At 45.3% G+C, this 15,717-nt stretch overlaps 1 protein-coding gene across 9 annotated transcripts in view; it reads left to right on the top strand.

Moving 5' to 3' along the window:
* ssx2ipa (synovial sarcoma, X breakpoint 2 interacting protein a) overlaps positions 1-15,717 on the top strand; it is a 100,407-nt gene that overhangs the window by 52,690 nt on the left and 32,000 nt on the right. For 8 of the 9 annotated variants that reach the window (XM_069939386.1, XM_069939385.1, XM_069939384.1 and 5 more), the window contains 4 exons: positions 2,467-2,618; positions 6,925-7,125; positions 8,753-8,863; positions 15,276-15,411. In XM_069939386.1, coding sequence (XP_069795487.1) covers positions 2,467-2,618; positions 6,925-7,125; positions 8,753-8,863; positions 15,276-15,411 — 600 coding nt within the window. The remainder of the gene's footprint in view (positions 1-2,466; positions 2,619-6,924; positions 7,126-8,752; positions 8,864-15,275; positions 15,412-15,717) is intronic. The other variant, XM_069939390.1, reaches the window with a different exon arrangement.

The following is a 15,717-nucleotide window of genomic DNA, read 5'->3' as shown; positions in this document are numbered from 1 at the left end:
GTACTCGAGATGGCAGAGGCCGACAGCATCGAATCCACGCTGCTGAAGATCCAACTGCGCTGGGTAGGTCACGTCTCCAGAATGGAGGACCATCGCCTTCCCAAGATCGTGTTATATGGCGAGCTCTCCACTGGCCACCGTGACAGAGGTGCACCAAAGAAGAGGTACAAGGACTGCCTAAAGAAATCTCTTGGTGCCTGCCACATTGACCACCGCCAGTGGGCTGATATCACCTCAAACTGTGCATCTTGGCGCCTCACAGTTCGGTGGGCAGCAACCTCCCTTGAAGAAGACCGCAGAGCCCACCTCACTGACAAAAGACAAAGGAGGAAAAACCCAACACCTAACCTCAACCAACCAATTTTCCCTTGCAACCACTGCAACCGTGTCTGCCTGTCCCGCATCGGACTTGTCAGCCACAAACGAGCCTGCAGCTGATGTGGACATTACCCCTCCATAAATCTTCGTCCGCGAAGCCAAGCCAAAGAAGAAGTATGGGTATCCTAATCAATGTCCCAGTACCGATCCCTGAGGCCCATCACTAGTCACAGGCCTCCGGTCTGAGAAACATCATCCACCACTAATCTCTGGGTTCTCTTGTCCAACGTTTCCGAATCCAATTTATTATTGAACGTCTGAACCTTCCTGACTAACCTCCCAGGTGGGACCTTGTCAAAGGCCTTACTGAAGTCCATGTAGACAACATCTACAGCCTTTGTCGACTTTCTAATTTCCCAACTTTTGATTGTAGCTTTAGTTCAACATTTTATTATGAATTAGCTTCACTACTCTTTGATACTTGAGCATAGTCCAGATTTGGCTCTGTCTGTGCTATTTTTCTGGTCTTGACCACTTGGCATGACTGACTATGGCCTTCATTGAGTCGAGAGCAGCTTAAGACACAGCTTGAAGTTGCCACTTCTTAAACTATATTTCCTGGCATGCATGGGTCATGATGAAACATTTCAATCCAAAATGTCAACCATTTCTTTTCTCTCACTTACGCTGCTCAACCTGCTGAGTTCCTCTGCCAGTTTGAACCTCCAGGTTCCAGCATCAATAATCTATATTTCCTGGGATTTCTCTTGGGTTCACGGGTTTTCTATTCCTGAAGATTCCAGGGAAATCTAGTTGCGTTACCAGCCTCATAAGTGATGAGTGTTTTGTTGATAGAGTGTGACGTGAGCAAGAACCTATGAATCTGATATGCTGGGCTACCAGATTTTTAGGGCTATCAAGTTTATTGATAGCCGTACACAACACATTTTAAAGATGTAAATTAAAAGTAACATTTAAGTGAATCTGGTAACTTCAAGGGAGGGCAGCCAACAGAATCAGGTGATCATAAAGTGAGAGCTAGAATTATGCAGAGGAGATTTATTTGGATGTTGCCTGGATTTCAACAACTGAGTTATAGGGAAAGGTTAAACAAGTCAGGACTTTATTCCCTGGATCACAGAAGAATGAGGGGAGATTTGATCGAGGTATTTAAAATTATGAGGGGGACAGAGTAAATGTAGGTTGGATTTTTCCACCGAGGGTGGGTGAGATACAAACCAGAGGACATGGGTTAAAGGGGAAAAGGTTTAGGGGGAACTTCTTCACACATTGTGGTGGGGTGTGGAATGAGCTGCCAGCTGAAGTGGTGAATGCAGGCTCCATTTAAATTTTTAAGAAGCATTTGGACAGATCTATGGATGGGAGAGGGATGGAGGAATATGTGGAGGGTGCATGACAGTGGGACTAGGGAGAATAATAGTGTAGCACCAGCTGGAAGGGCTGAAGGGGCCGGTTTCTGTGCTGTATTATTCCGTGAGGATGCGGGAATTGCTGAAGCTGAGTCTCCTTGCGAGTGGGTGTCCCCTGCGAGGGGTGGGGGAGGGGGGTGGCAGGAGCATCAGCTGGTGAACCGTCATTTTTTGAATTGTTGAATATCAGATGTTCAAATTTTACTGCATTGTAAATTCCAGGCTGAAATACATTCCTTCCCCTTTTAAGTTTTGTCGCATTAAATCTAGTTCAGTAAGAAAGTTTCTTCCGACAGTTTGTCTAACATCTCTTCAGCTGTGTAAAGGGCACATTTGCATGGTATAGGATTGCAATGAAAAGGAAGATCAATTAGCACCAAGCAAGGGCAGCGTAATAGCGCTGTTGTGGGTTCATTCAGGAGCCTGATGGCTGCAGGAAGAATGGTCTTTAAACAGTCTGGTGTGCTTTCATAATATATTGATAGAATGTGCAATAAATGTAGTTTACCAATGCACTAAATAAATACTGCAAATCATAATTTGGGACCTTTTTTGAAGGCATTGCCTTGCACAACTTTATCAGCCATAATGTGATTCCAATAAATCAAACAGCCTTTTACAACTTGAAGTATTGATAATAAAGTGCTGAACGGGTTTGAATACATTAAAAAATGCATGAGTAATTACACTGATTTGAATCATTTGTTTCTCCTGACAGATAGCGAAGAATTTAATTATCACTGCACATCCAGGCCCAGAATGTCTCCCTGCCATAACGTCACTGAGTCACTTCTTGTAAATAGCACTCATAATTTAAGTTTGTTTTGCACAAACGAGAATGTAGAACAATGCATAGCTTACCTCAATCAGGCAAGTTGTTTTAAAATTTCTCTCGAACTTTTTAAAAATAAGATGATGTCATTGTGGAGCATGCTGTTGTTAGATCACTGTGGCCTCCTCTGGGGTTTATTTATTTCCTCAATTATTGCTGAAAATAGTAACAATCAAATGCAAATTTCATACCAGGGTAAATTCTGCCATTAATTGAAAGGCAAATAAAAAATAAATTGCTTTAATAAGTAGAGAATACCGTATATACTCGTGAAATTGTTGATACCGCGTAATAGTCGACCTCCGTATTTTCTGACCCAAAAATCAAATATTTTTTGTATGACCTGTGTAAAAATCGACCCCTCCCCCATTTTTGGCTCCAACCGCCTGCTCATCCAAGCTCCCAACACCCGACAGCGGTTGCTTTCCCCACAGCAGATGCATGCCCCAGCCGTCTGCCTACCGGAGCTCCAGACATCCAGCTGCCCGCCTACCGGAGCTCCAGACACCAAGCTGCCCGCCTACCGGAGCTCCAGACACCAAGCTGCCCGCCTACCGGAGCTCCCAATGCCCAGCTGCCCGCCTATCGGAACTCCTGATGCTCTGGCAGCGGACCCTAGCCGCAGCCAAATGCCCAGTGGAGCTCCTGTCCGCTGCCTGCCCATCCAAACTGCGGATCTTCACCAGTCCATCCTAGCTCCCAACCGCAGATCCTAGCCCTGGCTACCCGCCCATCTGAGCTCCCAGCCATGGATCCTCCCCCAACCTACTGCCCATCCGAGCTCCTGACGCCTGAATGACTCAGGTACTTCAAGTTCAAAAGTTTGACCTGTGTCAAAGTTGACTCCCTCTTTATTGGTGTTTAAAAAAAGTGTGACAATTACATAAGCATATACAGTATGTTCATCATATGATTCTAACATTTGGTCCCCTTGTTCAAATCCTTGATACAAATGACAAAAACCTGGGCCTCGAATTAGTTTTGCAGTAATGCTTTATTCACCGCCTCCACGTGTGAGAATGACCATCATTTCCTCACTTTGCTTTCTGACCAGTCAACCAATTCTCATTCTATGTTTGTTTGTAACCCCCAATATGTGCTCTAACCTCTTACATCAATCTTATTGAACGACTCACAGGTCCAAGTGAATCGTTCCCATAAGTTCCCCTTTTATCAATTCTACTGGTCACAAACACAAGGTCTTCCAGGGGTTAGTCAGATGCATTTTCCTTCATGTACAATTTGTACAATCATGTTATTCTTTTTAAGAAGTTCTGTTAAGATCTTTCATCATAGATTCTAGAACATTCTCTGCTACTGATGTTAAGCTAATAGGTGGGTAGTTCCATATTTTCTCTCTCAATCCTAAAAATGGGGTCACAGAGTACAGAACATTAGAGCACAATACAGGCGCTATGGACCACGATATTGTGCTGACCTATATGTACCATTACCAAAAACAACCTAAATGCTCCCTACTTCACAACCCTAGATTTTTCTTTCATTCACATGCCCTTCTAAGAATTTCTTAAATGCCCCTATTGTTCCAGCCTCCACCAATATCAGAATCACAATTTATTGTTATGAACAGGTCTCGAAATTCATTGTTTTGTGGCAGCGTCACAGTGCCAACATTTATAAATAATACATTTCAAAATAAATAAAAATGGTATAAGATAAAGTAAGGTAGCATCTGTGGTTCATTGGATTCCAGGCACCCACAGCACTTTCTTTAAAATTTTCCCCTGATGTCTCCCCTAAACCTTCTTCCTTCACTTTGTACAGATGTCCTCTGGTGTTCTCTGCTCCTGCCCTGGGAAAAAGGTGCTGCTGTCTACCTTATTTATGCCTCTCATAATCTCATCCTTTTTCACTCCAAAGAGAAGTCCCAGCTCTGCCAATCCTGCCTCATAAGACTTATTTCCCAATCCAGGCAACGTCCTGGTAAACCTCCTCTGCCCCCTCTCCGTAGCTTCCACATCCTTCCTGTAAAATGGGGTGACCAGAACTGGACACGATATTCTAAGTGTGGTCTCACCAGAGGTGTTTTTAGAGCTGCAACATCACCTCATGACTTCTGAACTCGATCCGATTTACTTGAGTTGTAAACACTGCCATGACATCAGTTGTTGATCACAGAGCTCTGTTCAGAACTCTAATTAGACATGGAATTATTGCCACAGCAGAAGCTAGAGATGTCTCCACACCAACAAAGCTATTCTTGACATAACTCCTGATTCAAAAATCCCTGTTATTTCTATGTCATTAATCAAAGATAATCATTTAGTTGGTGGCTCCATTGTATAGTATTATCTTTTTATTTTTTAAATGCAATTTCTAGCAATATTTGCACCTGTAGCCTTGCTACAAAACAACAAATTTCATGACATGTTCATGACAATAAATTCTGATTCTGATCTGGAGTGTGTGACAGAATATGTTGTGTTTTATATTGTATATAGATATGATTTTGGAAGATGAAGTCTGACAGGTTGTTTTTAAGTGTAGGTCACATACAAACACTTTAAAACAGTTCTTCAGTTGCAGCTAGTTCGAGGCCCAGGTTTTTGTCATTTGTATCAAGGATTTGGACACGGGGACCAAACATTTAAAATACTGGAGCTCTGCTCAAGCCCCGTAGACCTTTGCAAAGGCTTTGGGGAGTGCCCAAGGGACTTCACTAATGGAATGTTGTTTTGAAAAGCAACAGATGAAAGAAGTCGGAGGAGCCGTTGGAGCTGCAGTCTGTCTGAGTGGAGGTTGCTGTTCTAAGAGGGTCATGTGGTTTTGCAAGCAGAAAGAGAAAAAATAGGTTATTCTCTGAGAGTGAGGGAGAGAAGTCAGCTCTACAGTGCTAGAGTTCAGCAGCAGCAGCTGGAACTGGAACAGGACAAGCTGGAAAGCTTGTGGCAAACCCCATTTTGAAGATGGGTTGTGAGTGCTTAGTTTAGCCTGGTCAAAGCCCTTGTGGTTCATACAAAAGGAGAGGACTGGCTGCCTAATGTTTCACTTGAAATAAGGGAATCAAAAAGGAACTCTGTGGTGACCTGAAAGAAAGAGGTTTTCATCTGAAAAACCCTGATGGGGCAAGTTTCTTGGGCAAGACACTGAAGTGGCTGATAAAAAAGGGATCAGTTCATCTCCAAGGACAACAAATCTCTCTCTGAAAACCAAAAAGAACCTTCCTGAGCAGTAACCATTAACCTTTCAAGCACTAAAGCCTGGTGAACTTCTTAAAGATTAAATTCTGTGTACAGTATAAGGGTTGCCTGCAACCAATGAACTTCGAGGAATGAGAAGTGAGATTGGTCTGTGAACCAAAGAACTTTCCTGAACTTAAACACACATTACATACATGTGTGCTTAGAATTAGAGGGGATTAAGTGAGGTAAAGTAAATTAATAGTGATAAGTTAAAGTGTGATTCTGTTTTCATGTTTAAAGATAATTAAAAGCAACTTTTTTTAGTTACCATTTGTTTTGGTGAATATCTATTGCTGTTGGGTTTCAGGGTCCTCTCGGCTTGTAACATTTTGGGGGCTGAACTCCCCTCTCCCTCTCTCCCCTTCTCCCCCACTCCCCCTCCGAGAAAAGCCTGTTTGACTCTCTCTGCTTGCAAAACCTCATGCCCCTCTTAGAACAGCAAGTTCCTTTATCTGTTGATTTTCAAAATAGCATTCCATTAGTGAAATACCTTGGGCACTTCCCAGAGCTTTTGCTAAGATATTCGGAGCCATCCTATCTGGCTTGATCAGAGCTCCAGTATTTTAAATGAGACCTGTTTTAAAGTGTTTGTATGTGACCAACACTAAAAAAAGCCTGCCATACTTTATCTCCCAAAATCATACAATATTAAACAGAGCATGTTCTGTCACAAGTGTGTTTAATTGAACTGATCTGTTCAATTGCTGTGAGTATTTGACTCTCATTGTTTACCATCTGCTGTATGCAGGGGTATAGGACGATCCTAAACTTAAAAATGTCACCGTAAAATCCAGGTTACCCTACACCGAGACTAACATTCTTACCATGCCAACGAAGTCTCAACACTGCCGCCATCTTTCTGCTGGGTCCAATGAAATCTTGCACATGCCCCGTTAGTTATTTGCAAAGTCTCAGTGCTCCTCTTCGGGGTCTATCTGCCTGGTCCGACTGCTGTTGGCTCTATGCAGGCTTTAAATAAAATTTAAACCTTTAAATGATAATTTACATTTTGCCACTGGTCAGCAGTAAGTGTCAGATTTTTTTTGGAGGGGGGGGATTCTTATTTAAAGGTTATCACTCAAAACTAATATTTTAGTTTGAAATTCTGGGAGTCATATCTGGTTTGTTATTAAACTGTTAGGAACTTGCCACCCTGGGTTTTCCATCCTTTTACACTGATGAGGCACAGCAAAAGCTGAGCCTGGTGGCCATTTTAAATACCACGTATGACCTTCTCCAACTTCATCGCAAAAATCTTCGCGCACTAGAAGACATGGAATCACAGCACCTGAAGTCGAGTAGTGATATGGATCACCTGTACCACAGCCAAGTTAAACTAAAGGTAAACAGCAGAAAACAGTAAGTGCCTTCAGGTGCAACACCTGCATATCAACAATCAAAGTTCAGATTTATTGTCAGAGTATGTACATGACATTACTTACAACCCTGAGATTCTTTTTCCTGCGGGTCGCTCGTTTGCTCCGTGGGATCCTTGGAAAACTGGTTTAAGGTACTTGAACAGCTTAATGAATTGTTTCTGATCTTGATTTTCTCTGCTCAATTGCAGTTTATGAACTGTTTGTTACCTTGAATGTTTTCATGGCTCTGTGGGTGTGAGATTATAAATAAGATTTGAAAACCTTGAACACTGATCATTTGCCCATCCCTGGTTAGCTGGTTCTATGTCTGCAGAATAGAGTCTCTAATTGACATGAAGCACAAAAGTCTGCAGATGCTGTGATTGTTGTAAAGACACAGAAATGCTGAGGAATTCAGCTGAACTCGCAATGTCCATAGGAGGTAAAGATACATAACTGACGTTTCGGGCCTGAGCCCTTCTTCAAGGTATGAGTATAAAACAGGCAGGCAATTGAATTAAGAGGCTGTGGGTAGGGAAAGAAAGTGCAGGGGTTGGAGCACAGGCAAGCAAAGGTTTCTAGTTTGTTGCTTCTCGTAAAATTAGTAATGACCATCATTTGGCGTGAAGATCAGGTACAGGTGATAAGTGGCTGCACCACTTGAAGAAGGGCTCAGACCCGAAACTTTGGTTCTACAACTTTACCTCCTATAGATGCTGTGAGAACTACTGAATTAGAACATAGAACATTGCAGCATAGTACAGGCCCTTCAGCCCTCTATACTAGGCTGGCCTAGACATTCCTTCCAAAAAAAGTACTAAACCCTCCCTACAACCATAACTTTTTCTTCCATCCCCGTGCCTGTCTCACATTCTCTTAAATGCCCCTAATGTTTCTGCCTCCACCACCATCCCTGGCAAGGCATTCCAGGCACCCACAACTCTCTGTTTTTATATATTAAAAAAAACAAAAAGAAAAACCAACAACTTACCCCTGATGTCTCCCCTAAACTTTTCTCCCTTCACTTTGCAGAAATGTCCTCTGGCATTTGCTATTCCTGCCTTGGGATAAAGGCACTGGCTGTCCACCCTATCCATGCCTCTCAGAATCTTGTAGTCCTCTAGCAAGTCTCCTTTCATAATTCTGTGCTCCAAAGAGAAAAGTCCTAGCTCTGCTCAGCTTGCCTCCAGTATTTCTCTGTTTTCATTATTATCTCTAAATTGCATACTCCTTTCTTAATCATGGTTTTCTGATGTTTGTTTTAGGGGTAAAGTGATCTGGGTGTTTGGGGGTGGGGGTGGGGCGACAGGTGTGGAGGGGAACCCAAGTATTGGAAATGTGAAATTCTGGGAACACTTAGCTGGTCAGGCAGCATCTGTGGGAAGAGAAAATTAGCAAATGTTTTGGGGTGTGACATTTCTCCAGGTCTTGATGTGAGGTGGCGCTCTCCTTCAGCTGACCTTCACTTCCTTCAGTGCAGGGATGGTCATTCTCCATCTGCGGCCCACATACCAAAGGATGTGACTGAACACCCCGTTTCTAGGTTGCATGGACTTGGGATGTTATCATTTGTGTTGAACAATGACTAATTATGCTTTTTAATCTTCTTAGGATCAGCTAGAATCTTCCCGCAGAGAGGTTGTATCGTTCCAAGAGAAAGACCGGCAGCTGCAACTGAAGAACAGGGCACTTCACAATTTACTCAAGAATGAAAAGGAGGAGGTACATGCTCCGAGCAGTCAGTTTTCATAAAACATCTTTCTCAATTCCCCTGTCCCCTCTTCTGATCAAGAAATTCTCATGGAAATCGACAAGCTTATGAATCTTGAAACTAGTGGAAGTTGAGGTTCCTTCACTCAGAGGATTGTCTTTTGTCATACACATGATGCTCTTCCAATTAACAAGATGTGTGTTTAATGTACAGCTAGAATTCTTTGTTTTGAGAATTAAGTGAAATGGACTGCTTGAGATGTGTCAGGCTTAGTGTCATCTGATTGTACAAGTAATGCTCAATGAAACAGCATTCTCTGGTCCTCAGTGCAAAACACACAGACACATAACTAGATTTGACACACATGCAGACAAACCGTATATATGCAGGACAAGTATTCATATATACAAATAAGTTTGGGGCAGCAAGGTTGGCTTATTGGTTAGCACAACACTGTTGCAGCGCCAGCGATTGGGTCTGGGGTTTGAATCCCATGCTGTCTGTAAGGAGTTTGTACATTCTCCCCATGTCTGTGAGGGTTTTCCCTGGGTGCTGCAGTTTCCTCCCACCATTCAAAACGTACTGGGGATTGTAGGTCAATTGGATGTAATTGGCGGTTCGGGCTCATGGACCGAAAGGGCCTGTGGTGTACGTCTAAATATTTAAAAAATGAGCTTCTCGGTTAGTTTGATCAGGTATTTTGGTCAGTCATCATTCTCGCTGTCTGTGGACAGTGCTGGTAAAGGAACTATTACTACCTGAAGTTGCTCTCTGTTTCATTTTGTGTAGCCAGCCTGATTTAGTTGCTGTGGTTCAATAGAAGCTGCAGTGAATTGCTGTACTGACTCCTGCATCGCCAGGCCTGCAGCCTATCATGGAAGGGTTGAGCTTGTGTTGCTATTCAAAAGTACGAGCATTTCTTCCCAACTCCAGGCCAATATTAATCAGATTACCATCTTTACAGTGGGACCTTGTCATGCATGGAATAATTTCTGTTTTTGGACTAAATAGATTTGAAAAATCTCTTGAGTTTTTAGAACCATAGAATACTACAGCACAGAAACAGGCCCTTTGACCCTTCTAGTCAGTGCCAAGCTATTTTTCTGCCTCGTCTCACTGATCTGCGCCCAGTCCATATCCCTCCATACCCCTCCCTTCCATGGACCTGTCCAAATTCTTCTTAAATGTTAAAATTGAGCCCGCATTCACCACTTCAGCTAGAAGCTCATTCCATGCTCCCACCCCTCTCTGTGTGAGGAAGTTCCCCCTAAACTTTTACCCATTTACTCTTAACCCATGTCCTCTGGTTTATATCTCACTTACCCTTAGTGGAAAAAAGCCTATCTATATTTACTCTTGTCTATCCCCCTCAGAATTTTAAATATCAATTCTCCCCTCACTCTTCTACGCTCCAGGGAATAAGGTGCTCTCCTGCAACTCCTGAAATCTGGGCCACATCCTAGAAAATCCTATTCTAGTTGTCTGCCAGTTGATAGTGGAGTTTCACAAAGGTCACTGCTGGGGTCGCTTTATATGTGGATGTTAATGACTTAGAGTAAAGGGGATGCAGTGTTGGTTGAGGATCAGAAAGAAAAGTTCTAGTAGAAAATTTTTTTAAGACTGGAGAGAACTCTGCAATGGAGTTCACAGTTGTTAGTGTTTAGACTAGAGTGGAAAGAGACTGGTCGTGTTATATAGACGTAGTATTGTGCTTGTTCTCATTGACCGCTCCCGGCCTGGGGTTCGGCTGCCAACGGTCAGGCTGTGCGGGCTGCCGGGGTTTGCCTGGCGACGGCGGTCTGTGTTTGGTGTTCGGGCAGCGGTGCGGGCAGGCCTGGTCTCTCCCCGCGATGCGGCCGTTACCTCAGGCGGACTCAGGCAGGACCTCAGGCCCCCTGGGCGGCAGTGGGTCCTCGGGCCCCCCGGGAGGTAGCAGGACCTCGGGCCTCCGGCGGCGGCAGCAACAGGACCTCGGGCCTCCAGCAGGAGTAAACGCACGCAGGCCGATTCCAGGGCACATCACTCCATAACTGGGGACGGCGGTCGTAGATCTCCAGAAATGGTTCGACCTAAAAGGGGAGGCAGGCCTCTTCAGCCTGGTTAGGCAACCTGCATAGGAGAAGGTCACTCCGATACAAAACCTACGACCCAAGGACCTCGCTGCCACGTCCCAGCTTGCTTGGCCACGGCACTGAACCATGGGTGTAAAGGGTGGGGCCAGTACTGCGCACACTGCACTCCACCTAAAACCTCCTTTGTGCAGGCCTGAGGACAGGTCCACGTCCTCCCCCTCAAAAGATGCACACAAACTCAAGCTAGCATGTTGGAACATCAGAACCATGATAGACAAGGCTGACAGCCACTGACCTGAACGTCGGTCTGCCCTCCATATAACCATATAACCACTTACAGCACAGAACAGGCCAGTTCGGCCCTACTAGTCCATGCCGTAGCAAATCCCCACCCTCCTAGTCCCACTGACCAGGGGTCCATACCCCTCTAGTCCCCTCCTATCCATGTAACGATCCAGTCTTTCCTTAAATGTAACCAATGATCCCGCCTCGACCACGTCTGCCGGAAGCTCATTCCACATCCCCACCACCCTCTGCGTAAAGAAATTTCCCCTCATGTTCCCCTTATAATTTTCCCTCTTCAATCATAAACCATGTTCTCTAGTTTGAATCTCCCCCTTTCTTAATTGAAAAAGCCTATCCACATTTACTCTGTCTGTCCCTTTTAAAATCTTAGACACCTCTATCAAGTCCCCTCTCAATCTTCTATGCTCCAGAGAAAAAAGCCCCAGTCTGCACAACCTTTCCCTGTAACTTAAACCTTGAAATCCTGTCAACATTCTTGTGAACCTTCTCTGCACTCTCTCTATTTTGTTTATATTATCGCACATGAGCTCCTCAGACTTGACATTGAAGTCCGCCTTGCATATGTAGGCAGCCTCCAAGAACACGGCACAGGCTTCACACTCTACTGGTCTGGCAAGCCTCAGGCTGAACGACGCCTATCTGGTGTTGGTTTCATGGTCAAGAACTCCATTGCCTCCAAACTTGAAAACCTCCCGACAGGCCACTCGGACCCGATCATGTCCATGCGACTCCCCCTTCAAAACAAGCGTCGCATCACCCTCATCAGTGTCTATGCTCCAACCCTTCAGGCGGAACCAGCAGAAAAGGACAAGTTCTACATTGATCTGCGCAACCTCATCCAACGCACCCCTACAGCCGACAAGGTTGTCATCCTTGGCGACTTCAACGCTCGCGTCAGCAAAGACTCAGAAACCTGGCCAGGAATCCTTGGCAAGCATGGTGTCGGCAAGTGCAATGACAATGGGCGCCTCCTGTTGGAACTCTGCGCAGAACAGCGGCTTGTCTTTGCTAACATCCTTTTCCAGCAGAGAGACAGCCTGAGGACTACCTGGATGCATCCCCGATCCAAACACTGGCACCTCCTGGACTACGTTCTGGTGCAAGGAAGAGACAAATGAGATGTGCTCCACACCAGGGTCATGCCCAGCGCGGAATGCCACACTGACCACCAGCTTGTTCGCTGCAAGCTCAACCTTCACTTCAAGCCAAAGTTCAAGAACAGTGGAACCCCCAATGTTGGAAACTTGCAGTCAGACGTAGTGAGAGGAAACTTCCAGGCAAAGCTCGAGGATGCAAACTGCCTCACAGACACATCTCCTGAAACCCTCTGGGATCAGCTGAAAACGGCCATACTGCAGTCCACTGAAGAGGTACTGGGCTTCTCTTCCAGGAAAAACAAGGACTGGTTTGACGAAAACAACCAGGAAATCCAGGAGCTGCTGGCAAAGAAGCGATCTGCCCACCAGGCTCACCTTGCAAAGCCGTCCTGGCCAGAGTAAAAACGAGCCTTCAGTCGCGCATGCAGCCACCTTCAGCGCAAACTCTGGGAGATCCAAAATGAGTGGTGGACTATTTTCGGCGACACTAGGTATTAGTCTATTAAGGAGAATCCTAGCGAAGATTTTGCCTGCAATGGAGAGCAGCGTGATTCCCCTGTAGTTTGAGCAGTTTGATTTCTCACCTTTGTTTTTGTACAAGGTGATGATGATGGCATCACGAAGGTCCTGAGGCAGCTTTCCTTTGTCCCAGCAGAGCATGAAAAACTCATGCAGTTTGGTATGCAGAGCTTTGCCGCCAGCCTTCCAGACCTCTGGGGGGGATTCCATCCATTCCTGCTGCTTTGCCACTTTTCAGTTGTTCAATTGCCTTATATGTCTCTTCCCGGATAAGTACCTCATCCAGCTCTAGCCTCAAGGGTTGTTGAGGGAGGTGGAGAAGGGTGGATTCTTGGACTGAGTGGTTGGCACTGAAAAGGGATTGGAAGTGTTCTGACCATCGATTGAGGATGGAGATCTTGTCGTTGAGGAGGACTTCGCCATCTGAGCTGCGCAGAGGGCTTTGGACTTGGGGTGAGGGGCCGTACACCGCCTTTAGTGTGTCATAAAAACCCCTGAAGTCGCCAATGTCGGCGCTAAGCTGGGTTCGTTTGGCAAGGCTAGTCCACCACTCATTTTGGATCTCCCGGAGTTTGCGCTGAAGGTGGCTGCATGCGAGACGGAAGGCTCGTTTTTTCTCTGGCCAGGAAGGCTTTGCAAGGTGAACCTGGTGGGCAGATTGCTTCTTTGCCAGCAGCTCCTGGATTTCCTGGTTGTTTTCGTCACACCAGTCCTTGTTTTTCCTGGAACTGCGCTGGGTGGGTCACGTCTCCAGAATGGAGGACCATCGCCTTCCCAACATCGTGTTCTATGGCGAGCTCTCCACTGGCCACCGAGACAGAGGTGCACCAAAGAAGAGGTACAAGGACTGCCTAAAGAAATCTCTTGGTGCCTGCCACATTGACCACCGCCAGTGGGCTGATATTGCCTCCAACCGTGCATCTTGGCGCCTCACAGCTCGGCGGGCAGCAACCTCCTTTGAAGAAGACCACAGAGCCCACCTCACTGACAAAAGGCAAAGGAGGAGAAACCCAACACCCAACCCCAACCAACCAATTTTCCCTTGCAACCGCTGCAACTGTGCCTGCCTGTCCCGCATCGGACTTGTCAGTCACCAACGAGCCTGCAGCAGACGTGGACATACCCCTCCATAAATCTTCGTCCACGAAGCCAAGCCAAAGAGAATGACTTAGATGATGGTGTTGCAGACCACGCCACTACTTGCCTCACCGGAGCTTCAGAGTCGAGGGTCTCTGTGGGCCCAGGAGTTCCCTCTATTAAACCAGTCAGCTCATAGCATCTCTTGTGTTCTTTGTTGCTTCACCACTCACTATAGTGGTGACCCGCCACAATGGAATAAATAGCTTTGTGGCCAAGTTTGCAGATCATACGAAGATGGATGGAGGAGCAGGTAGTGCTGAGGAAACGGGGAGGCTGCAGAAGAACTTTGACAGGTGAGGAGAATGGGCAGAGAAACGCCAAAATGAAATGCATTGTTGTAAAGTGGACTCGGGTAGAAAAAATAAACGAGCAGAATATTTTTAAACGGGGAGAAAACTGAAAGTTCTAAAATGTAAAAGAACCTGGGAGTCCACGAGCAGGACGGCCTGAAGATAAACTTGCAGGTTGAGTCAGGGTGAAGAAGGCAAATACAATGCTGGTGTTCACTTCAAGAGGGATGGAATCTAAGAGCAGGAATGTGATGCTGAGGCCTTATAAGGCCCTGGTGAAGCCTCACGTGGAGGATTGTGGGTAGTTTTGGGCTCCTCCTTTTAGAAAGGATGTGCTGAAAGGAATGAAAGGGTTATCATATGAGGAGTGTTTGATGGCTCTTGGCCTGTACTCATTGGAATTTAGGAGAATGAGGGAAACCTCACTGAAACATTTTGAATGTTGAAAGGTGTGGACAGAGTAGATGTAGAAACATTCTTTCCCACGGTGGGAGAGTCTAGGACAAGAGGACACAACTTCAGGATTGAAGGATGTCCACTTTGAATAGAGATGCAGAGGAATTTTTGCAGCCAGAGCATGGTGAATCTGTGGAATTGGTTGCCACAGGCTGTTGTGGAGGCCAGGTCACTGGGTGTATTTAAGGCAAAGATTGATAGATTATTGATTAGCAAGGGCTTTGTAGGTCATGGGGAGAAGGGCAGGCAGTGGTGCTGAGTGGGAGATAAAAGGCTGGGGCAGATTTGATGGGCTGAATAGCCTATTTCTTGTGCTTGTATGTGCACCCCCTCACCCCCCCCCATTCCTTTATGAAATTCGCTGAGCAACATATCATATTTTAATCTCATGAAAGCACTGGGTTTTGTTCTGTTTTAGTTTCACAATTTTCCTTTTTGATGTGAACTGTTTATCCTGTACTGGTTCTTTATTGTAGTAGAAGACCAAATATTATTTGCTCCTGAATGTTCTTGCAAATTGCTTGGATTTCTTTTCCTCTTCAGATCCAAAAATTACAAAATATCATCGCAAGTCGTGCGACTCAGTACAATCACGACCTCAAGAGGAAGGAGCGAGAGTATAATAAGCTAAAGGAACGCCTGCACCAGCTTGTAATGGACAAGAAGGACAAGAAGCTGTGTAAGTTCTGCTGAGAACGTGCACCCACTTCATGGTGGGGGTTTTTTCCTGATTAAGTTTGAGTGAAGTGATTGTTATCTAATTTTACAAGTACAACCCCACGAAACCGCATTCTCCATTCCTTGGTGCAAAACACGCAGACACTCAACCAGACATAACACACATTCAGATAAATAATGCGTATGCAGGTCAAATATTTCATTTTTATAAATACATTTTTTTTTGTACATACGAGAGTCTCAGATGGTAAGTGTGAGCAGTTCCTTTGGTCGTTCAGCATTCTGATTGTCCAAGGATAGAAGCTGT

Source organism: Narcine bancroftii, chromosome 5 (genome assembly GCF_036971445.1).
Source record: "Narcine bancroftii isolate sNarBan1 chromosome 5, sNarBan1.hap1, whole genome shotgun sequence".
NCBI lineage: Eukaryota > Metazoa > Chordata > Chondrichthyes > Torpediniformes > Narcinidae > Narcine > Narcine bancroftii.
The sequence above is the reverse complement of the archived record's forward strand: the minus strand, read 5'-3'. Positions and strand labels throughout refer to the sequence as shown.